A 24,151-nucleotide genomic window follows, 5' to 3' on the forward strand; every position below is an offset into this window, starting at 1 on the left:
CATATTTTGGTGGATTCTATGCATGTTTGATACCGCCATTACCTACTTGCTGTCATTGCCTCAGATCTGAGCCTAAACACCATTATTGCAGCAGGGGTGACCTCCATTGTTGGCTGTCCATCTATTTTCAGACTTAGACTTTCATTGCCAGCCAGCTCCAACTTCAACGATTTGCCTTTGGGAGAGTTTTGAGGTCATTTTCAGTCAATCACTTGACCATTTGAGGGCTGTTACAGGTCTGCAACTTCGCCATGGCTGCTTGTCCTCAGAAAATTTAACTCTTACCAGCCATACCATTATTCCCGGAGATGACTTGCTTTCATTGTATAAGTTGATTTTCACCAAATTTATGCACATTTAGATAATTGCAACTTGTTTTGAAAGGCTAATTTGTATAGTTGCAATTGTCTTCAGATTTGTGACCTCCATTGTTGACTGCGGAAGGTGTCTTCAGACATAATGTTTTGTGAAAACACAACCTTTCACACCTTTCCCTAGGCACTCTTGATCTGGTATACTCCTTTGCACTATAATTTGCACGAAATTTCTAAGTATAAGGAGGTGTTGATTTCATGAGGGTTTCATACCCTAATCTTGTCACATTTTGTATTTAAATTGTTAAGATCTACCTAGAGTGTGGACTATTTTCCTAACTTCATATCCTAATTAGCCTAAATCATTAGGAAGTCAGGAATTCTATTTAGAATATTGTATTTTTTCCTAAGTTCTAACTTCAAGCTTCGTACAGGTGCGATGTCGAAGTCCAGATTTAAGGAAAGAAGAGAACAACAAAAGATACTGGAGACTGGATTCTATCCAGAATCCAAGATGTCATCCAGATGGAAGGAGATTACAGATACAAACATGCATTTCCTGAGCCTGAACCTGATGCGACAGCGGATGTTCGAAGTCGAAAATCGGATTTTCCCCAGCGTATGTGAACATTATGAAGAGTGGTATTTTTCAAGCCGTTGGATTCCCATAGTCCATACAATGCAGTGAGCTTATCCTGGAGTGTGCACGATGTTATGATCCTCGCTCGCGAATGATCAAGACTCCTAAGGGCATTGTCATTGCCTACCTGGTTGAGGATGCGATTGCTGAGGTGTTTGGAATTCCACGTGGAGCAGATATGAAGAATGCAACTAAGGATGAATATGAAGAGCGGTACATGAAGAAGATGGATGCGTGTAAGAATACAATAAACAAAGAGTGGATGATCGAGTCTAGGCTTCATCATTCCAAGGCTCCCAAGCCACTCATGTGCACAGATTTCAAAGAGGAATATAGTGACTTAGTATTCTTGCTTAACAGAGTGATGGGGACGCTGCAGGGTGCAATATTCGATGGATAGATGTTCTACTTCATCCAGGATTGTCTTAGAGGGGCATTGGTAAATTGGTCTAGAATCATAAGTGACAATCTGGACTTTCAGCTGAGGAATGTAGAGCGGTCCAAGTCTTTCGCCATGACTTCCTACTTGGTATACATGCTTGCACGGTTTGTTTCATACAAAGGATTGATATGCAGAGGTGAAGTCGAGAATGGGCAAGGACAATTCAGGAGTCATGAGTGCTATCCCCAGCTAAACATGTATAGAATTGAAGACTATAAGAGAGTGAATGACGTATTCACAATGTACATCACGCAGATGTTGCAGGGCGGAATCCACTAAAGATTGTCCAAGGAGGCAACAGAGCTAATAGAGAAATAGGGATCGTGGTATATTCAGTTTCCCACTTTCAAATACCTTAGGATTCATGGGTTTCAATCCGAACCCTACAGGCTTCCTAGGTATCCTTCCGACAGAATGATCTTGTTGGAAGTGGTGAGACAGCTTCTAGAGTTTGATTCCATTCAGAGAGAGAAGCATAGGACATGCATGACATTCCCTATTTCAGTTGGGAAGGCATTGGAGGTTTGTCAGTCTGCCTTAGCCGCCAGCACTGCGAGTGAGGAGCTTGCATTCTATCGATTTGCAACCATCAAGAAAAAGAGAAAGATTTGATCCAGATAAGAAAGTTGGAAGGTTTAGGGGAGAGAAGTTCATCCACAAGGTAGACATGGAAGATTATTGGGCCAACCTGATGGATGAGCAGGCAGTGAAGAGACGAATGTGGTCCAAAATGTAAGTGGATTTCATAAGGAAGTGTGGACTTTTCCTCATTCCTGATCAGGTGTTAGATGACAGGGATCATACGCATCCACAGTATGAAAATGAAATGAAGAAGGCAATCTTATTGCCTAATTGGTCAAAATCGGAAGATATTGATTTGAATGTATTGATGAGAGAGGCCTTGAGTTTCTCCCGTACATGGGTAGATATTCAGATGAATAAGTTAGTTGATATGGGTGTTTCCTTCACTTATGAAAAGATGAAGCCGGAAGAATCTACTTCTGAAGATGATCAGAGGACTATCACTGATGTCAAGATTTATGCAGATGAAGAGAGTCAAGCTCCCAAGAGAAGAAAAAACACGCCAAGAGGAGCCAAGGCCAGAGGGAAGAAGATTGAGGAGGTCAAGAAAAAGAAACAAAAGACTATCATTCCTTCACCACTCTCAGTGTCTCATCAATTAAGGAAATTGAAATAACATAACAAAATAAGGAAACCCAGCAATGTTCCAACACAGTGATACTACCAGAGAATATTCAGGAGTTACATGCCACAGCGACATCTACTCCACCAAATGAGAACGATGATCAGCCGGGATCCCCTACTGTCCTTTTGGAGGTTAGTTTGGGAAATGAGATATATGATTTGACCAGGAGCAATCCTGATGATGATGATGACGTTATCTCGGCATTGAGAGGACTTGATCGAGATATGTGTCTCGATGATGGTATGGAGATGGCCGCTATTCCTGATTGGCTGATGAAAAGTACGGAAAAGAGTAAGAAGATGATAGAGGTACAGCCTATTGATGACTACCTAGCTAGGAGCAATAAGGAGAAAGAACCCAAGAGAGCTGAGATTTTGTCGCACATAGCTAGAAATGAGACAGGAATGCGGATTGCGCAGGTGGTTGTTCCTATTGGAGGTGTGACAGCGGACATTGCTACTCCTATGGATTTCCAGATTACTTCAGTCGCCCTTGGCCATACATCAAGAGAGCAAGAGTTTCAGGAAGTTGGTGATAACCTTAAGGTGATCAGCGCAAGGTTAGATAGAGAAACTGAAGAGAAGGAGAAGTACAGAGAAGAGAATATCAGACTTAGAGAGTATATTGCGGGGATAAGGCGTGAGAATCCCACCCTTATTTCCCCTATTGCGGTTGATCATGGACTACATTCACACTATGAGGCAGCGAGAGATACATTCTTGGAGGTGGAGAAGTGGATTGAGAGTGCAAGAAAATAGGCGGATGATTTCCTTACTCAGTTTGTCAAGGCATATGATAGGACAACATGGCTCATGTTTAGAATCTGGTATTTGGAGGGAGTTTGGGAAGAATTCCAGCCTATTCAGGAGAAGACTATTCCATGCCTCAGAGCTTTGAAGAAGATTCTCAAGTCCATGTTGATCAGCAAGAACATTGTGCACAGTGGAGACAGATACGATTTCCATGGCTGGTATTGTTCATTGGCCGTGAAGAAATCAACTTATGAGAATGCCCAGTTGAGTTGTACAGAGATGGAAGGATTGATTCAGGACATTCAGATGAAGATCCTTGCCTCAATTGAGGAGTTATTGGGTGTTGATGTTAGTGATGCTAGTGGTTTACACTTAGCCAAATTAAGAAACAAGATGAAACTTATGTATTTCTATCAGTTCAAAGAGTCAAATAGATGATTTGGTCTCTTTGTTGATTCATGTTCATAGTTCGCAGAAGCTCATGCCAGATTGGGAGAACACTTTGGACGCTTGCTCGAATTCACTGGACATGATTGATTTGCAGTAGGATACCTTGCCTAGCATTTCCATGAAGGAGTTAGATTTTGTATTGACTAGATTCTTGGAGTTTTCTAGGAGAGAGAGAGAGATGCAGGGAGGAATCTTCTAGAAGATTCCTTATTTGATGACTACGTATCTTTTTATTGGGCCATATGTTGGTGGCACCATTTTTTATGTAAACCCTAATTAAGGCAATTCTAGGGTTTTGTTGGCATGATCTTGGCCGTTGATTTTGAATCAATCTTGGCCATCCATTTTGTAGGAGACTCTATATATACCTCCTTGTCTCTCATTTGTAAGAGAGAGTTTTTTGTAGAATTGTTGGTATATGCTGTAGCTATTTGAATCTAAATCATTGTTCAATTGTTGGTGATTTTGCTCTTCAAATGTTGTCTTTGCATTCATGGTTCTCAATTCCTCCAAGTTAGATTAGAATTTGTTTTCATGTTTATTAGATTGAGTGAAAGATTTGTTGAATATATTTGTGTGGAATCCTTAATCCATACCACTAGCCTCTTGCCGCTCGTAAGTGCGCCTTGTGTGGTCGACTGAAAATTTGAGTAAGCTTAACTTCAACTATTATGCGTCCCTTGACAAGCATCAACTTGGATGGTGTCAATGTTTGATGGTGATAGTCTGAAAATCCTTAAGTATACCTTAGACAATTGCACTAAGCTTGTGTCAATACCTGTTTGTGAGACCTTGCCTGGTTTGATTCCACTAAACTTGTTCATCATTTCCTACATTCCTAGGCCTAGAATAGATTCCCTGAACCCTATTCCTTTTGCCCTTTTTTTAGTAAGAATTAAATCCAAAACTACATTGTTAAATCCTAAGTTGTCAGCACACCTATTCCGCATATTTCATGATCGAAAAAGATAATCCTAACACTTGTGTAAGTCCCCAAGTGAACACAGCAATTCACATTGACCATTGAGTTACCCACTCGTCAAGACCTGACATGTAGAAACCTTGGAATCATTTTAGTTGATCTTACCCTTAGCATCTGAGGTGATTTTGTTCAAGAGAGGGTAAATTACTTTGGTATTTTATTCTGAAATGTTATGTGCATAAAACACACATCAACAGGTCGCCAGGCAAGATTTCCATTTTTTGAAAATTTTCCTTACTAATTTGCTGATGTAGACCACATAAGCTCTGCTGGCTCCAAAATAACCCCTGATCTGCTCTTTTATATTGATGACAACAAATTTTGTTGCTTATTCTAGACTTAAAACCCTTTTATTATTTTATTTAAGCTTTCGAGGCAAGAAGGTGGTACGGCCCTGCTCTAGATGGTACAGCCTGCAATAATGAATGTTCTTTTTGCTGAAAATGGTCTTCAATTCCACCGAGATCTGTAATTCAGTCCCTGTAGTTGTCACAATCGAAATACTTCTGATTTTGGCTCCCAAATAGCCTGATAGAAGCTTGCTAATGAGTATTGACTTGCTGCTGATGTGTGGGGTTGTGTCCAAACACCAAAAGGTTGAGGGTTTTCGTCCTCAAAACTGATCACAATTCTGTATCAGCTGTTGCAGTCTCTTTCCATGGAGAAAATCACAAAAATTTGCTTGAAAAGAATGTCCAAAGGATTGTCGTACATGATGTTTTATGACTTCACAAATCCTATGCCCAAATTAGGGCTCCAAATTCCAAGATTCCAAATAATATTCCCTCCCAACTTAGGTGTACCTTTTTCAGGGTTAAAACATCATTAAATGGGGCCATTTTAATATAAAGTTGCAATTACCTAGTTAGGCATGCAAGTTGAGGGTCACTTTATGATTTTAAGTTACACTTTATAAACATCTTTTATAAAGTCACTTTCAATGTAATATTGCCACTTAAGGTAAAAGTAACTTTATAATATAATGACATAAAGTAACTCAAAATATAACACCCCAAAGCCAAAATTGGCTAAGTGTGAAGCCTTTTGCAACCAAAATCATCTCTTGTCCACTAAATTCACTTGCAGAGATGGCTAACAAATGAATCTCTAACTCCTAAGTGATCAGCTAGGAAAGTGGGGACATTACAGTCCTCCCTTCCCAAAATTTGCTGATGTAGACCACATAAGCTCTGTTGGCTCCAAAATAACCCCTAATCTGCTCTTATTTATTGATGACAACAAATTTTATTGCTTATTCCAGACTTAAAACCCTTTTGTTATTTTATTTAAGCTTTCCAGGCAAGAAGGTGGTACGGATTAAATCAAACAATACGGTGCTCTTTTTTTCAACACTCAATAGATGGCTAATATATAGCCACTTACATAGCCAAACAACCTCCTATTTAATAGGGAGGTGTTATAACAAATATCCCGGAATACCATTCACAGGTATAACACATTAACTACTAACTATTGTGATATATTGTTATTTCAACAACATATACAACTAACCATCCAAACCTATATTAGTGAGTTGTTTATTAACAACATCACTATTAGAATAGTAATTACCTTTCTACATTTACATAATTACTAACACCTCAAACATAATGTAAACATTAATTTTCCTAACAGAGACACATGTTGCATGCCACAATACCCGTACAGGTATCCAACCTTCTGCAAACCATGTCGCAACTAAAGATGGCCATTACCAACATAGTGAATGAAGACGTAGTTGGACAGGAGCACAACAAGCCAATGGAGAAGCCAATAGGCAGCTTGGCCACTGACCTGTTGTTGACGATAGGCATCAGTCGGAAGCCGGTTGTGGTCAAGATGGAGATAATGGGATGCAAATTGACAAACACCATCGTCGACGAAGGCTTGGGCGTGAACGTGCTACCAGAGGAGACTTCGAAGGGGCTTGGCAAGCCGACACTCTAGCCCCAAACCTTCCATCTGGTAGGTGCAGACCAGCATGGCATCAAATGCAATGTCCCCTACTAGGGTTTGGTAAATTTTAACCATAATTAATCTATTTTCAAAGTACTTATGACTTATACTAACTTGATTAAGAGTCGAGTCTATCTTAACATGAATCCAATCTGTGATGTACTATCTTTCTTTAGTCTATCAAGTACTTGCTAACTTACCATACTAAATAATTAATCATGTTTTGATTCATTTATAAATCATTTACGTATTTATTAATTACTAGTTATATGAATTACTACTAATTCCTAAAGGCATTGTATTAATTATAATTATGATATTAATATTTATTATTATCAATATCCATATTTGCAATCCTTATATTATTCCTTATTCTGATTTGAATATATATTACTCCTTATTCCTTATTCATATTTACAATCCTTATATTATTCCTTATTTTGAAGTAGACAAATATCTAATTTCATCTCTAAGATATATTGTTTTATAGCAAATTGTTTTTGGGGGCTATTGAGTCCCCTTATGTTCCAGGAGAGGAACTTCATTTCTTAGTTCTGTTGATTCCATCAAGGGTCAACTGTCTGCCCCTTGCAATATCCCTAGCCATAACTTTATGTCTCAGCACTCTCTCGGTTGGTCTTCCAACTTTGTTGTCAATGCCCACATCTGCCTTCTTAGTCCTAGTTTTTTTTCTCCTGTGTCAACCAGTCCTCATTATCCATAGAGGGGGAACAGGGTGGGGATAACTTCACATTAGATGTCAGCAGGGGAGATTTAGCCACTTCCTCCGAAATCCCGGAACTGCTAGGGGGACAGGAGGGGCTGTGAAACTTAATAGATTAGTTCCACCCGGGGAAGACTTAACACCACAGAGATTAAAGGGGGCTTGGGGAGGCGTGGGGTTAGCTTCAGGAGAAGGCCTAGGGGAGAGTTAGCCATCAACCATAGCCAAGGAGGGGGAGGAAGAAGGGCCGATAGCCGTAGGCTAATCACCGGGGGAATTTCTCCATCTTCCAGAGGCGCCACTGGACTAGATTTCTTCACTGGATTGACAAGGGTTTTTATAATATCTAGGATCTTATCAGTGTGGGGGTAATCTTCAGAGATCTCACACACATTAGGCAGTCCCAAAGGGGCTGAAGAAGAGGGTGCACTTGGGCTGATGGGATCATCCACAATAGCCTTCTCTTTAAGCTTGGGTTCAACAGTCGTCGAGGCCTTACAATCAGCAAACGTATGCCCTTGCTTAGCACATTTCTGACAAAAAAGAGTAGCATTTTCATAGACAATGGCATGGGACCATTTTCCCCACTTTGAGTTGAGGGAAACAAAGTTGGGAAGCGCTTTGCTAATAGCAACATTAACACAGAAACGAGCATAAACCAACTTGGATTTAGCAAGGGTGACCGAATCCGCCGTAACATAGTTGTCGAACGAATTCCGAATCTAGCGGAAGATTTGTTCATCCCAAAATTCCAGCGGGAGGCCAAGGAGCCTAACCCAAATAGGAGCCATACGGTTGAGTTCAGCTGAGGGGTCGAACCCAGCCTTCCATTTAGCAAGAGTTATAATATGCTTTCCATAGGCCCAAGAGGCTGAAAGGACGAAGATCGGGTCTTCCTCCACAGTAAACTTGAAAAGGAAGAGACCTCCTAGCATAGCTGAGATATCAACACTTCCCTTTAACTTCCATCTTGCCTTAGCCCATCGCCTAACCATGTCAATAGATGGTCTGAAAGAGAAAAACATCCAACAATCGCCAGGTGAAGGGATGAAGCAATTTTATCCATGAGACTATCAGGGAGCTTGATCTTCGTTCCCTCATATGTTTGGGTAAAGTTAGCCAAAGTTGTTTCCATAGTCATATAAGTGGAACCAAGTAGAGCACCTTTCCAGTTGGATTTGGAATCTTTTTTACCATCCTCCACATTCTTCTGACCGGAAATATTTTCTGGTGCGCAAGAGGGAGGATTCTTCTTGTTAGCTTCAAGGTTATCCAAACATTTGTCCTCATCCCTTAGACCAGATTCCGTCAGTACCGAAGATGAAGAGCCAGAAGGAACACCGTTCTTGACAGTCTTTTCCGAAAGACTCACAGATAGTGGGGTCCTAGAAGCGGAACCAGGAGCATGTGGACCGACCGTGGTATCGGGAGGGGGATCCGGTTGCAGGGAGGAGGGGACCTCCCCAAAGGAGGCAGTCATACAGGCGATTTAAAATTCGAACGATGGCAAAGGCAGGAAGGTTGCAGAGGCGGGATTGTTGGGTCTGTTATCAGCACTGGAATATCATTTTAATACACTTTGTAATGCTGGTTAGTAGTACTAACAGCAGGTTTCATGTTTATTCTTAGTCCCACTGCATAAGTGGAAGAGGTTGGCTTTGCCACCTATCTTTGGACAGTGATTTCTAGTAATTTTGAATAATCCATATTGTGCATTGTAAAGCTGATTAGTAGTACTAACAACTATCTATTTGGATTGTTGCTCTTAGTTCCCACTGCATAAGTGGAAGAGGCTGACTTGCCGCCTTTCTCATTTATTGTAACACTATCCTCCCATTGAATAAGCGATTATATGTTTGAATGTTTTCACCGCTCAGCTAGCGTTCACAAAAAGAGAAACTGGCTAGCATTTATTTTTGTGAGTGATTTATGTTACTTTCAAGTCCTTGTAATCTTGTAATTGGCTAGTTGCACCACCATACTACTGTAGAAGTTTCTTTCACCCGCTGGATAAGCGGAAGGGGCTAGCTTGCCGTCCAGTATTGTATTTGAATTATCATTTCCAGCAGTTTATTGAGCTAACGATCCCCTTAACACTGTATGCTCTCACCCTCCCACATTGGGCTCTCAGTGATCAGAAAGTGAAAGGGTTACTTTCAGCAGTGTTTGATTTTCATTATCTAACCCTGACGGGTGTTGGTGTTGATTGACTTGGAAAAAATCTAAAAAAATTAAGGGGCATATTACATGTAAGCACTATGATCATTTTGTAATAAATAACATAGTATTTTCATGATCGAAGCAGTAGCATAGAGAAGCTCTCCGTTTCATCACCGGATGAACTAAGGAGGCAACGCCCACTTCTTGGGACGTCTGGTGACTGTAGTTTAGCAGTGTGTTTATTTTTATTTTTTAATGTTATTTACAAGTGTGATTTGTTATTGTTTAAATTTTGTAATTGTTAAAAGTTGTTGCTGTTCCTGCTGCCAAGAAGTGATAGTTCCTGTCACTGGGATCATTTTCATTTGTTGTAGGTTTATTTTCTAGCTGCATTTCATCCCCACTCAACTTGCTACCTACAGCCCTTGTGCAAATAGCCACGACACCTTTCACAACCTTACAATCCCTGGATTGATACGTATAGACCAAGCTGAATCTAGTGATTAATTCCTCTCATTTCTTTACCCCAGTGTTGGCCTATCACCTACCATAGTTTGCAAATTCAAACTCCATAAACCGTTTTTGTCTGACTCGGCAACTTGAAAAATAAATGAAATCTTTTGCAAAATACAACTACAAAATGTATCAAAAGAATTTGGCAATGTCTAGAGGTAGTAACCCTAGCAAAAACAAGGGGCAACATCCCTATCAGGGTTGAGGGCAACACCCCTAGAACATTCTCTTTAATACAAGGCAAGGTTGAGGAGCAAAGCCCTCACCACTAAACCCAAATGAAGACCTTCAAAACCACACAAACCTTCATAGTGCACACCATTTTCATAATATTTTGAAAGGCCAAAAACAATGCTTATAGAGCCAACAAAAAAAAAGCATTTTTGGAGTATAATCCATGTATTTGACGTGCGGCAGGAGATAAGGGCTCAAACTCGCCAAATACCTCGAGTACTCATTGAAAAATTTGTCGAAAGTTGTCAAAAACTCACCGACAATCTTTGCAAATTAACTCTGGAAAATCTTGCCGTAATTTTTTTTTTGCGAAAACTTATGTAGTCTGCTAGCCGTACTAGAGTGTAGGTCTATAATTAAACAGATTCCAAGAATACCACCACTTTGTATCTTAAGGGGCCTCATAAGTCTGATTTTCTCCAAAGTGTGCTGCTGGTACCAACATTAATCAGAGCTTCCTTATACTGTTAGAGATGATCTGCATATCTTATAGCTATTATAATAGCTGAAATATAGCAATTTCATTGTATATGATAACTAAAATATAACATATTGATCAGGATTAAATTGGGAAAATATTGAAATCTAATTTTCAAAATTTTCTATGTTTTAGTAAATTGCAATTTTGAGGGTCTTCGGTGCATTTTTGGACAAATGTTGGGCGCGGAAACATGAAGAGGCATCTTCGATGTTTCCGAAATTTGGTTCTAGATTATTTGAATACCTTTCCAACGCATCAAACGGTTTGTAATTCGGAGAAAGTTATGCCTTCTCAAAGTGGACTAAAATTTTATATTTAGTTTTTTTGATAATTTTGATAGTTTTAGTAGTTTAATTGTAATAAACATTATGGTGACTCTTCGTTTCAATTCCAAGGGATTTGTGTGACCCTTGGGATACATTCGACTTGTATAAACTCCAATTTTGAATAGAATGGAGACAGTTTTTTTTGGTTTGCAATCTTCTTGTTGTCAATTTTTGTGTTGAAATCTACAATACCGCAGGTATCACACCAGGTATTGTAATCTGGTTTTCATAAATCAGATCAGTGGTATCAGAGCGGGAACGCTCCTTTATGCCAATTTACACAAGGTCTTCCTACCAAAGATTAGGATTGGATACACAAGATTTGTCAAAATACCCACCTTTGAGACGCACACAATCGAAGATGTCAGACAATGATGTTAAGAAGTTGGTCGAGGAAGCTTTAAATAAGCAACGAGAGGAGATGATGAGTCAATTTTCAAACCTCCTACAGAAGCAAAAACCCTCTGAATCTGAAACACCATTTCGTGGAAATACCCCTTTCAAAGTGCAGGTCAATTTCGACATCCCAAATTTTGAAGGAAAGGTCGATGCTGAAGCTGTTGATAACTGGTTATCAAAGTTGGATAGGTACTTTTCTGTAAATAATTTCTCAGATGCTGAAAAGATAACATTTGCTCTCCTCAAAGCTGAAACCCATGTGAAATTAGCATGGGAAACCAAAGTAGCAAACAAAGAACAAGAATCAGTTGCTGAAGATGATTTTATACTATCTCTTGATAAGAAGCCCACATGGGGAGAATTTGTGGAATATATAAAAGAAGCTTACCTCCCGGAGGATATATATGAACAAAAATACATAGAATGGCAGCTTCTTCGCCAAAGGAGGGATCAGTTTGTGCAAGATTACACCAATACATTCCATTCACTTTCAGCAAAACTCGGTATTAATGATTCAGAGAAGCATAGAATTTTAAAATATCGGAGTGGACTTCACAGGTATATTCAAACAGAGATGGATTTTTTAAATATTGAGACATTGGCAACTGCCTATAAATATGCTACAAAAATTGAAGAAAAATCCAAGCAAAGATGGAAGAGGGACTACTTTGCAAACAACAAGCCAAGGGCTGAAGGTGGCAATAAATTTGCAGGGAAACAGGTGACCAAGGAACCTCATTCAAATTCACCCAAGAACACATGGTGGTCTACTAAAAAGACAGACACAGGCATGTGGTGTGAGCTGCATAGGTCCCCAACCCATAATACAAAGGATTGTCGAAGTATTAAAAATTTGATGACAGAAATACGAGGGGAGGAAGCTGAACCTGAATCGCCACCAATAGATAATTCTAAGAAAGAGGAGAATGATTCCATCATAGAAGCAAACCCATATGCCGTAGTTGGAACTGCTAAAGTATTTCCCCGTGAAGATGAAGAGAGACTTTTTCATTCACAGATGTGGGCTGATGGAAAGCCTCTACATTTTATTGTTGACAGTGGGAGTCAAAAGAATTTGATCTCTAGGGAGACAGTCAAAAGATTAAATTTGAAAGTGACAAGACACCCACAACCATACTCTATGGGATGGGTGAATGAGGGACAAGATATTCAAATCAATCAACAATGTCGTTTGCCATATTCAATCAAGCCTTTCAAGGATGAAGTGATATGTGATGTAGCACCATTGGATGTATGCGATGTCTTGCTGGGGCAGCCATACATGTATCAGAGGCATGGGGTGTATGAGTCAAGGCCACGTAGTGTTACAATCAAGCTTGGTGAGAAGAGGTACCGAATACCAGAGGTATGTCCAACAAAAACTGCATCTTTAATTAGTGCTAAACAATGTAAACGCTTGATTGCTCAAACTGGAGCTTTTATTGTACTCATGATTCGCCTGAACAAACAAAGTCAGTTGTTCTTAATACACATGCTAAGGTAACAGAGAATCAACAAAATCAAATAGATAAAATTTTGAAAGAATATCACAATGTGTTTACACCACCAGTGGGAGTACCAACACACTGTCAAGTCAAGCACTCTATTGATTTAATTCCAGGCACACCGCTACCACATGAGCCAATATATAGGAGGTCAGTTTTGGAAAATAATGAGATTAAGAGACAAATTTAGGAGTTGATTCAGAAAGGACACATTCGTCCAAGTGCTTCACCTTGTGGAAGTCCAATTGTCCTTGCTAAAAAGAAAGATGGGACATGGAGGCTTTGTATTGATTATAGAGCATTAAACAAAATCTCTGTTAAAAATAGATATCCAATCCCTCGAATTGATGATTTGTTGGACCAACTTAGGGGGGCTAAATTCTTTACAAAAGTTGACTTGAAGTCTGGATACCACCAAGTACCAATTGATCCAGCAGATGTGTGGAAGACTGCATTTAAATCTAAGGAAGGTTTGTTTGAATGGTTGGTCATGCCTTTTGGCCTAACAAATGCCCCAGCCACATTTATGAGATTGATGAATGATGTGCTTAGACCATTCATTGATTCCTTTGTAGTTGTTTATTTGGATGACATACTCATCTTTAGCAGAACTTGGTCTGAGCATTTGCAGCATGTTGAACAAGTTCTTTCAACTCTGCAAAAACACAAACTTTATGCCAACATTGAGAAGTGTTCTTTTGGTATGCAGAGTATTCAATACTTAGGGTATATCATTGACGTTGAGGGTGTTCATGTTGATCCAGCAAAGATTCAAATAATTCAAGATTGGCCATCTCCTAAAAATTTCACAGAGCTTCGCAGCTTCTTGGGCTTAGCCAACTTCTATCGTAGATTTGTGTTTGGTTTCTCACACATATCATGGCCTCTTAATCAATCACTCAGGGGTGGAGCACAAGCAAAATTTCAATGGACAGAGGCACAACAACAAGCATTTGAGGAGTTAAAGAAAAGACTATGTTCAGCACCAGTATTGGTCCTTCCAGATCTACACCAAGCATTTGAGATAGAAACAGATGCATCAGATTATGCTCTTGGTGCGGTACTCACACAAAATGGGCATCCTGTTGCCTATCACAGTGAAACTTTTTCTGATACAGTACGTAAGTATCCCACCTATGATAAGGAGTTGTATGCCATTGTTCAGGCTTGCAAACAATGGAAACACTATATACTGGGAAAAGAAACTGTTATACATACAGACCATAAACCACTCCAATTCTTGCAAACACAAGGAAAGCTACAGAATGATAGACATCAACGGTGGTCAGTCTATTTACAACAATTTCACCTCAACATTCGTCATAAAAAAGGAAGCAGTAACAAGGTGGCAGATTGTTTGAGTAGGCCTCCAATTGCAGGTTTGACAATAGTGTTGGATTCATGCGGTCATCAATCATCCACTTGGGAACAACTATATAGTACTGACCCTGATTTTGCTAACATCTATAGTAATTTGGTAGAAGGAAAATCTGTCTCTGATTTTCACTTGCAGGATGGGTTTCTTTGCCATAATGGTCACATATGTGTACCCACCGAAGAACGGAAGAAAATGATATGGGAAGCTCACTACAGTCGTGTTGCAGGACATTTTGGTATTGGTAAGACTACTGCTATCCTTCAAAAGTATTTCTATTGGCCAAAAATGAAGCAAGATGTCATTTCACATATACAAGCTTGTGCAGCCTGTGCGATTGCAAAACCAACAAACCGTAAGTTGGGTCTATACTTACCATTACCTATTCCTGATAAGCCATGGCAATCTATTTCAATGGATTTTATGTCTGGGCTTCCAACTACCAGGCGGGGGCATGATTGTGTATATGTTGTGGTAGATAGGTTTTCTAAAATGGCTATCATGGTGGCATGTAAAAAGATGATTTCTGCAGAAGATACTGCCAAGCTATTTTTTGAACATGTGTGGGTTCATTTTGGTTTGCCAAAAACCATTATTTCTGATAGGGATAGCAGGTTCATCAGCAAATTTTGGTCTGCACTATGGGCTAAAATGGACACGAAACTGACAAAGTCCACAGCATTCCATCCTCAAACAGATGGGCAGACAGAAGTGGTGAATCGAATGATTATTCATATTTTACGGATGTATCATTCAAAACATCCTCGCACGTGGGATGAAAGCTTACCCTATGTGCAACACAGCTACAACCGTGCACTCCATAGTACTACAGGGCACAGTCCATTTGAGGTTTCTCTTGGGTACCAGCCATTGGCACCTATGGATGTAGCAATACCATCTCTACAGTCTAGCAGTCCATTGAATGGTGACAAGGAGGTAGATAAAGCAGAAAAATTCATTGATAACATTAGACACCTACAACAACAAGTTTATGAGATATTGGAGCAGAGTAATCAGAAATATAAGGAAAGACATGATAAACATAGAACTCCCCATCAGTTTCAGGTTGGTGACAAGGTATGGTTACATTTTCAGAAAGAGCGTCTGCATGGACCAAATAGGAAGCTTCGACCTCTTCGTTATGGACCATACACTATTGTGAAACAAGTTGGTGAGAATGCTTTTGAACTTAATTTGCCATCCTTTTTGGGACTGCATCCAGTTTTCAATGTGGAGTTGTTGAGACCTTATTTTCCTCCTTTATTGGATATCTCCCAAGCTACTGAATACATTCAAGCTGCAGAGTTAAACCCCTCTACTACTGCTCCAGTCCAGTGTGACCATGTTACTGAAGCCATTTTAAAGACTTTGAGAAATCAGAAAATCCCTTTGTATTGGGTGGTTCGAGCTGGTCAGCATTCTCATCAAGGCAAGTGGCTTACTAAGGAACAAATTGAAGAACAATTTCCTCATCTGTTGCAGCAGATTAGTGCAATGGGGCCCATTGCCTCTTAAGGGGGGAGGAATGATCAGGATTAAATTGGGAAAATATTGAAATCTAATTTTCAAAATTTTCTATGTTTTAGTAAATTGCAATTTTGAGGGTCTTCGGTGCATTTTTGGACAAATGTTGGGCGCGGAAACACGAAGAGGCATCTTCGATGTTTCCGAAATTTGGTTCTAGATTATTTGAATACCTTTCCAACGCATCAAACGGTTTGTAATTCGGAGCTAGGATGAGAAAGTTATGCCTTCTCAAAGTGGACTAAAATTTTATATTTAGTTTTTTGATAATTTTGATAGTTTTAGTAGTTTAATTGTAATAAACATTATGGTGACTCTTCGTTTCAATTCCAAGGGATTTGTGTGACCCTTGGGATACATTCGACTTGTATAAACTCCAATTTTGAATAGAATGGAGACAGTTTTTTTTGGTTTGCAATCTTCTTGTTGTCAATTTTTGTGTTGAAATCTACAATACCGCAGGTATCACACCAGGTATTGTAATCTGGTTTTCATAAATCAGATCACATATCCACAGTGAGGAAAAGAAAGTGTTTCATTGTATTTGGAAATTTGTGATACTGAATAAATATGGTACAAATATGAACATAAATTTTGAAATGTTATATAAGCAATAAGATAAAGTCGAATTCCGTATCATTTCAGATTGTTGAACTAAATATTTCACATTTAAGAGGCAGAGCATTGTGTATATTGTTAAGAAGAGAGTGCAGATGGTGAAAACAACTTACAGCAATGATGGGATCGTTGATGGTGACCGAGGAGAATAATAATGTGATCCAGTGGATGAAGGCAGAGGGCTGTGGTTGGTTTACCACATAGCACAGGGGATGCACGTCCACTAAAAATACACGCTTTGGGTAGCAGTCGTATTCAAGCTCGTTGCTTCCTATTGCTATTGCTATTGTCATTTTATGTCTCCGTCTCTTTCTCGTCCTCATCGTTGGCCCTCCTGAGCACCACCTGCTGCTGCTTCCCTGCTGCATCCTCCATCCCCACCCACTCTTTTCCACAATTTCCAACATAACTAAAATCTCCTCTTAACGATTATGTGTACCTCTTAACAAATTATATGTTTGAATGTTTTCACTTAAAAATAAAAAATATTTATCTTATCTGTAGAGTTTCCTTTCTTATTGCGGTCTTCAAGTGTAATAATTAAATTCATTAATAATACAATTGTTAATAAAAAATAAACAAGGTATTGTAGCACAGTTAATCAATACAATTGTTAATACAAAAATAAATAAGGTTGTGTTGCATGGTTCAAGTGAAATTCTTAAAAACAGTTTTTTTTAGTCAATTGAAATTTCAAATCTTGAAAAATCAATGTCAAGTTTCAATAGAAAATAAAAACAAAGTTTGTAAATATTGTTTGGCACATGAATATTTAATTTTATTATTTTCATTGATTATTTGAAGAGTTTGAATTTTGTGTGGAAAAAATAAATATATATATATATTAAATCGAACAAGTAATTTCATTATATTCTTTGATATTTATAGTTTCACTTATGTTTTGAGTAAAATATTGTTAATGTAATGTTCAATTTTTTTTTTAAATATTTATACAAATAATAATACTAAGAAGAAAAAAAAGTCAAATATTATATATTGGTAAATGAACATTCATTTTTATTTATTTTTTAATTATTTGGAGAATTTTGAATTTTGTGTGACCTAAAAATAAAATATTGAATTCATCAAACAACTTCATTATATGTTTTGATAGCTATAGTTTCACCTCTTTTTTGATTAAAATATTGCTAATATAATATTTAATTTATAGATTCAAAGAGGAACATATAAGTATATTATTTACTACATTTTTAATGTTATTTTTTTTATAATTTCACATATGTTTTGATTGAGGTGTTGTTAAATTGAATGTTCAATTTTATTCTTAATGTAGATTTTAAAATGAAGATATAATGATATTTACAATGTTTTTAAAACTATTTTTTTAATAGAAATAATGAATAATATTTTTTTTAATTACCCATTCATGGGTTCTCAAGGGCTCATCCTTCGATTACCATGGTTAGGCGAGATGAGGAGGTGTGGACCAAGCCGGAGCAGGGTTGGATCAAGATAAACTTTGATGGGGCGTCAAGAGGTAACCCGGGCATCTTAGGTGCGAGAGGTGTTGTTCAAGACGAGGAGGGGGAGATCCTTTTCAAAGGTGCGTAGAGACTGCAAGATGGGACTAATAATGAAGCGGAGGTACATGTCGCTCTATTAGCAATGGAATTGGCTTCTAACATGAATATTCTGAGAGTGCATTTAGAGGGAGACTATAAAGTGGTGGTGGATGCAATTGTGAAAGTTGTATCCCCAAGCTGGAGATTAAATAAATTTATATCTATTATTTGTTCAAAATTAAATATTTTCCAGGACTTTCAAATTTCTCACATTAAAAGGGGGGAATGCGGTAGCGGATGTGTTATCCAATGTGGCATGTGCATTGGATAAATGTGTGACAAGGTGGTGGGGAGGTAATGATGCCATTGTCCAGTGGCATGTTTAATCGGCCTGTACGGGTCAGTACATGTTAGTTAATGTGAAGTATGTGAGGAGGACACTTAGACATCTGCCCGAGCGCTTAGGCTGGCTTGGATGATATTGGCAATTAATATTGATATTTTCTACAGTGGCGGCGAAGCTTGTGGTGAATGCATTAATGGAGGTAATGGGAAAAAGTGTTTTTTCTGTTGCGTTTGATGGTAGTTTTTTGGTCTGCGAGCGTGGCTTCTACCAAAAAGAAAGCTGGTTAGTCTAGTAGTGCAATGGAGGCAAATTTTATGTTGAAAACAACTAAACTGTTGACTGTATTTCTGGGGCCGGTTTCGATGAGACGATTGAAGAACATGTTTCTTTCGTCGGACCCCTTGTTGTTGAGGAGTGTCCAGTTGGTTCTAGGCGAAGATGTGGAGGTGATTGGACACTGTTATCATACAAGGGCAAATGTTTACTCTCTTATCATGGTGTGGGGGATCAAATTGGACTCCTCGTGTGTGGAAGTTCATAGGGTGATGCAAGCAATTGTACCAACGAACTACCTTGATAATTTGGAATCATTGCTAGAGTGGGTTGTATTGGGTTGAGGGTTCGAGGTCTCTGAAGGAATTCTGGAATTCCATCCTGAACTTAGGGGCAGGTACATTCCTTTTCTCAGGAGGCAGGAAGCGGTGAAGGCCAGGTTTAGAGAGACGACAAGGAGAGGATGGGAGGCCTTAAAAATGTTTGCCTAGATTATGGAATTGGAGGAGGTGATTAGGCAAGCTTGAGAGGTTGCAGGGGATGAGAATGTGAGTGGCCGAAGGCTTCGCTTGAGGACTGGATGTAGGAAGGCAGAGAGGGAGAACAAGAACGATATCCTGACAATCATCTTGGGTAGTTATGTGTAATTTGTTTATGGTTGTGTGTCATTGTTGGGGAGATGATTCCCTTTCCTGTTTAGTGGACTATGTTTTTTTTTGTTTCAGGCTATATCAATTATATGTTTTTGTTATTCGATACAGTAGAATTTTTGGGGACGGTATGATGTTTTGTACGGTTTGGTGGTTTTGGACAAAATTTGTTTCTTTTTGAAGATGTAATTTCCTTGTTTTGGACAGAAGTTGTTTCTTTTTGAAGATGTAATTTCCTTTCTATATTAATAAAATCCTATATTATCAATCAAAAAATAATAATTTTTTTTTATTAAAATTTAAATGTAAAGATTAAATAATTGTTACCTTATGCATGGCCTATTTAATTATTTGCATGGTTGTATGATAGATTTTTTTTTAATTTATATGATCTAAAAGACAAATAAATATACTATCTATAAATATATGTTTACTGTCATTTTTTTACTTCCATACAAACATAAAAAAATATATAATATTAGAAATAAATTTTCCTATGTTCAAAATATTGTTAAAAAAAACTTTTAAAATATTGTTTGGTACATGAATATTTATTTTATTATTTTTATCAATTATTTGGAGAGTTTTAAATTGTGTATAGCCTAAAAGTAAAATATTAAATTCATCAAATAACTTCATTATGTGCTTTTAATAGTTATGGTTTCATTATGGTTTGATTAAAATGTTGTTAATATAATTTTTTTTTTAATTTTTAAAATATTTATACAAATAATAATATTAAGAAAAGAAAATTTTCAAATATTTTATCTAGATTAAAAAAGGCACATGTATAATATGTACTACATTTTTAATACTTTTTTTTTTTTAATTTCACATATGTTTTGATAATATAATGTTTAATTATGTTTTAAAATTTATTTATAAGGATTAAATAAGTTACTTTGCACATGAATTGTTTTAATATCTTGATTATTCAAATAAAAAATGTTCATTTACATAAAGCTAAAACATTAAAATTGATTGTATGACAAATAATATAATGTTTTGGTCAGTTCAAATAAAAGTATTTAATCACTAGTTAGTTGCTAGTTAAAAAGGTGGCCTCGCGTATAGTTCCATGTCATGGCAATAACTAATAAGTAACAAGTGCCACATAGTGGCTAGTACTTGTCATCTTTATAGTATTGCAATAATGAAAAAATTGTCTAGTTAATAGATTAGTTATAAAATATCAATTTGGACATACGTTTCAACAATAGTTAGAGATAGTATACTTTCAAAGAATATGTATTGTAGTTATGCATTAGAGAGTACCCAAAATTGTAGTATATAATGAAAATATTAAAAATCAAAGCTGAAGGTGTTTTATTGATTAAACGTTTATAGTTATTGCATAATTATTTTAATTTTTAAAATAACAATTAATATATTCCAACTCTAAAATTATATAATTATAAAATACAATAATTTTTATAAATTTAATTCTAAATTTAACAATAACCATCAATCTAATCTTAACTCTTGATCTAATTTTAATCCTTAGCCTAATATTAACCCTAATTCTTAACATTAAATACAACCCTTAATTTTAACACATACCTTATCCCCTTGTGAGATTTGAACTTGTGACCTCTCTTTCAAGAGCATGAGTTCTGCACCACTAGGCCAACTTAGGTTGCACCTTAGTTATATTAATTTTAAAATTATAATAATTAATAATAATTAAGATTAGAGCTATAATATAATTAATAATTATAACTTAAGTTATAATCATTTATTTTAATTATAACCTTAAAATTACTAATTATAATCTTAATCTTAATTAATAATGATTTAATTTTTAACTTGAGTTATACTCATTTATTTTAATTATAACCTTAAAATTATTAATTATAATTTTAATCTTAATTAATAATGATTTAGTTTAAATATTTAAATTAATTATTAATTAACATCGTAATTATAATATAATTGATGAAAATATTTATATTGTATAATCATTTTAAATTTTAAAATAATAATTACTATATTCTAATTTTAAAATTATATAATTATGAAATTATAATAATATATTTATAATTCTAATTTTGTATTAAAATTATAAATATTTCAACTTAATTGTAAATATTTCAACTTAATTTTAATCATAATTTTAAAAATTAAATCCACAAACATTTAACCATTAAAATATTTAACTAGGTAAGAGAAAAATGAAGTCTTGGATTTCCACATTCAAAACCATTTTTTCTTATGTTCAAGCATAAAGAATCTATTCCCTGAGAAGTTTACAAAGGTCCATTAAATTTTTAATCCGAAATAATCATCAACATTGTTAAAATTTTGTGCCACGATCTTGGATTAACCCACAGATAGTGGAAAGCAAATTGAAAAGCGTCCTAAAAAAACGTACCCAAGTAAAAATTTGTTTCGTAAATTATGAATATTGGTAATTAGAATATATATTCATAAATATCTTTAAAATATATATATTATTTTAATATTTTAAAAAATATATGTTTTTTAATTATTTTATATTACATTATATTATTATATTATATTATATTAATAATTATATATTAATATGTCAGTAATATAACAATAATAAAATATAATATAAATAAAATATTATTAATATAATAATAATATACCCAATATTAATATGATGTATTAATAATTAAGTTTATGATTCAATTAGAGTTAGGATTAGTGTTAAGTTATGATTAATTTTAAAATTATTGTTAGGTTAGGTTTTGTTCAAATCTTCAATTTAGCCTTATGTTAAGGTTGAATTAAAGATAGGGTTAGATTTAAAGTTAGGTTAGGGTTAATGTGAATGTTCTTGGATAAACATTAAGACTATCATGACATTTACAATCGAAAACAAAGATAAGAAGTTAAAACTCAATTAAAATTACACTTAAATGTCCTATTATTATAATATGCATTTTAATTATTATATTATTATTATATAATATTTAATTAAATTATTTTCATTATATTTAAAAAAATTATATTACTAAACTACATAAGGATTACCCCAATCTAACTTTTATATTTTTAATGTTGTGTATATTATATATTGATTTTTAAAAAGTTTGAAAAAAGTTTAATTAAATTTAAATCAAAGTTTTAAATATAATTTAAAAGTTTTAGAATTTGTTAAATATTTGTTTGGTGGATGTGTAAAATAAATTTGATAAGAAAATATAAACATGCTAAATATTATTTTAACGCACCTAAAAATTTGCCTAAAAAAATTCATTCAGATAGTGGATCCTGAAAAATCTGCTAATAAGATGTAAATTTTCCAAGCCAATTACATTGGAGAATTTTATTTTTTTATAATTTAGAAACTTAAAAATCATGCATCTTAACTTTATAAAAATAAAAAAACATAGATCAAAACAAAAAATACATAGTTCTAATTGGTGGAGAAACAATTGAATAATAATGAGTTAACAAAAAACAATGCAATTGATTGCAATAGTACTAGCCTCACAACAAGTACTAAAAAGATGAGAGTAACCAAAATAACAAGGAATGCAATGTGTAAGAGTAGATAAAAAGTAAAATAAAAAATAGAAAAGTATTTGGTAATATAATGCCCCTCCCTTGTTCAGACATTGTCTTCTTCTTGGTTGGAGCATTGGTGAATTATTTAGTTTTATACGTGGTTGAATGAAATTCTTTGTTATGTTGACTCTTATCAGGATACTATGATATATGCTTTTGGATTTGATAGATGGTGTTTATGCATTCTGTATTCATGAATGTTTTGATGTTATATTTCATTATGAGCATTGTTTATGGATTTTAGATGTTAGACTTTATTTATCAAAACTAATATTGGATGTATAGATGTTATATTTTATTTATAACATGCTAACCCCATGGACTGACATGTTTATGAGATGTATTGTGATGTGTTTGACTTCATGTACGTGTACATGTTAGGTATTGGCAATGTTGATCTTAATATTAAAGTAAGCATGTTATTTGTCATTATTATTTTTATATATCATGTTATTTGTTGTTGTGGGTTTCTAGGAATGTAGTTTTAGATATTGATTATGTGATGCAATGCAAAAGAATAGCATATAATAAAAATAGAATACTTTAACCATTCATAAGAAATATGTTCTTTTGTGTAGAAATGCTATTCTTGTTAGTTTCATTTCCTTAAATTGATGATAGATTAGAATTGTAACAACGTTAAGAAACCTTAGGGGAAAGTTGTAGTTGCCTTCTGCAAGTGCAATCTTGAACCAATAGCCTTAAACATTATTAAATAGTTTTAAAAAAATAAAATTATTTCACCTTTATTTGGTTAAGTTAGTCTTTTCCTCTAGGGTTTCTTGGTGGGGCGTTACATGTAAGATGGTTCAAACATTAATAATTAAATTAATACAATTTTTAATACATAAATAAACAAGTGCCACGTAGTGGCTAGTACTTGTCATGTTAATAATTGGTGTAATTATTTATTCATGTTGGATATTATTATACCTTACTTAAGTTTACTTAGGTACATGCATATCATAGTAGTTTGCATATGAGACACTTGGGTGTTTGTGCTACATTGGGAGTGTGTATGTAGGAGAATTTCCACCTTTTATGGTGTGATCTTGTTGTTACTTTATCATATACACTTATTGTGGAGTGATAATTCCACCTTCGGTGAGTGATCCACCTCATGTGGAATATTTTATTTTTTCTCCTACCTACCACACTTATTTCCTACCTACCCTTGTTTCTCATTGAGCCACATGTCATGTTTGTGTGCTCTCATATCCATA

General features: G+C 35.7%; 1 protein-coding gene across 1 annotated transcript in view; it reads right to left on the bottom strand.

Annotated features, from left to right (window-relative positions):
• Nucleotides 1-17,050, bottom strand: part of LOC131067528 (uncharacterized) — a 174,870-nt gene extending 157,820 nt beyond the window's left edge. The window contains exon 1 of the mRNA XM_058002563.2: nt 16,716-17,050. Coding sequence (XP_057858546.1) covers nt 16,716-17,009 — 294 coding nt within the window. The 5' untranslated portion in view covers nt 17,010-17,050. The remainder of the gene's footprint in view (nt 1-16,715) is intronic.
• Between the last annotated feature and the right edge of the window lie 7,101 nt (nt 17,051-24,151).

This window comes from Cryptomeria japonica, chromosome 10, assembly GCF_030272615.1.
Source record: "Cryptomeria japonica chromosome 10, Sugi_1.0, whole genome shotgun sequence".
NCBI classification, from domain to species: domain Eukaryota; kingdom Viridiplantae; phylum Streptophyta; class Pinopsida; order Cupressales; family Cupressaceae; genus Cryptomeria; species Cryptomeria japonica.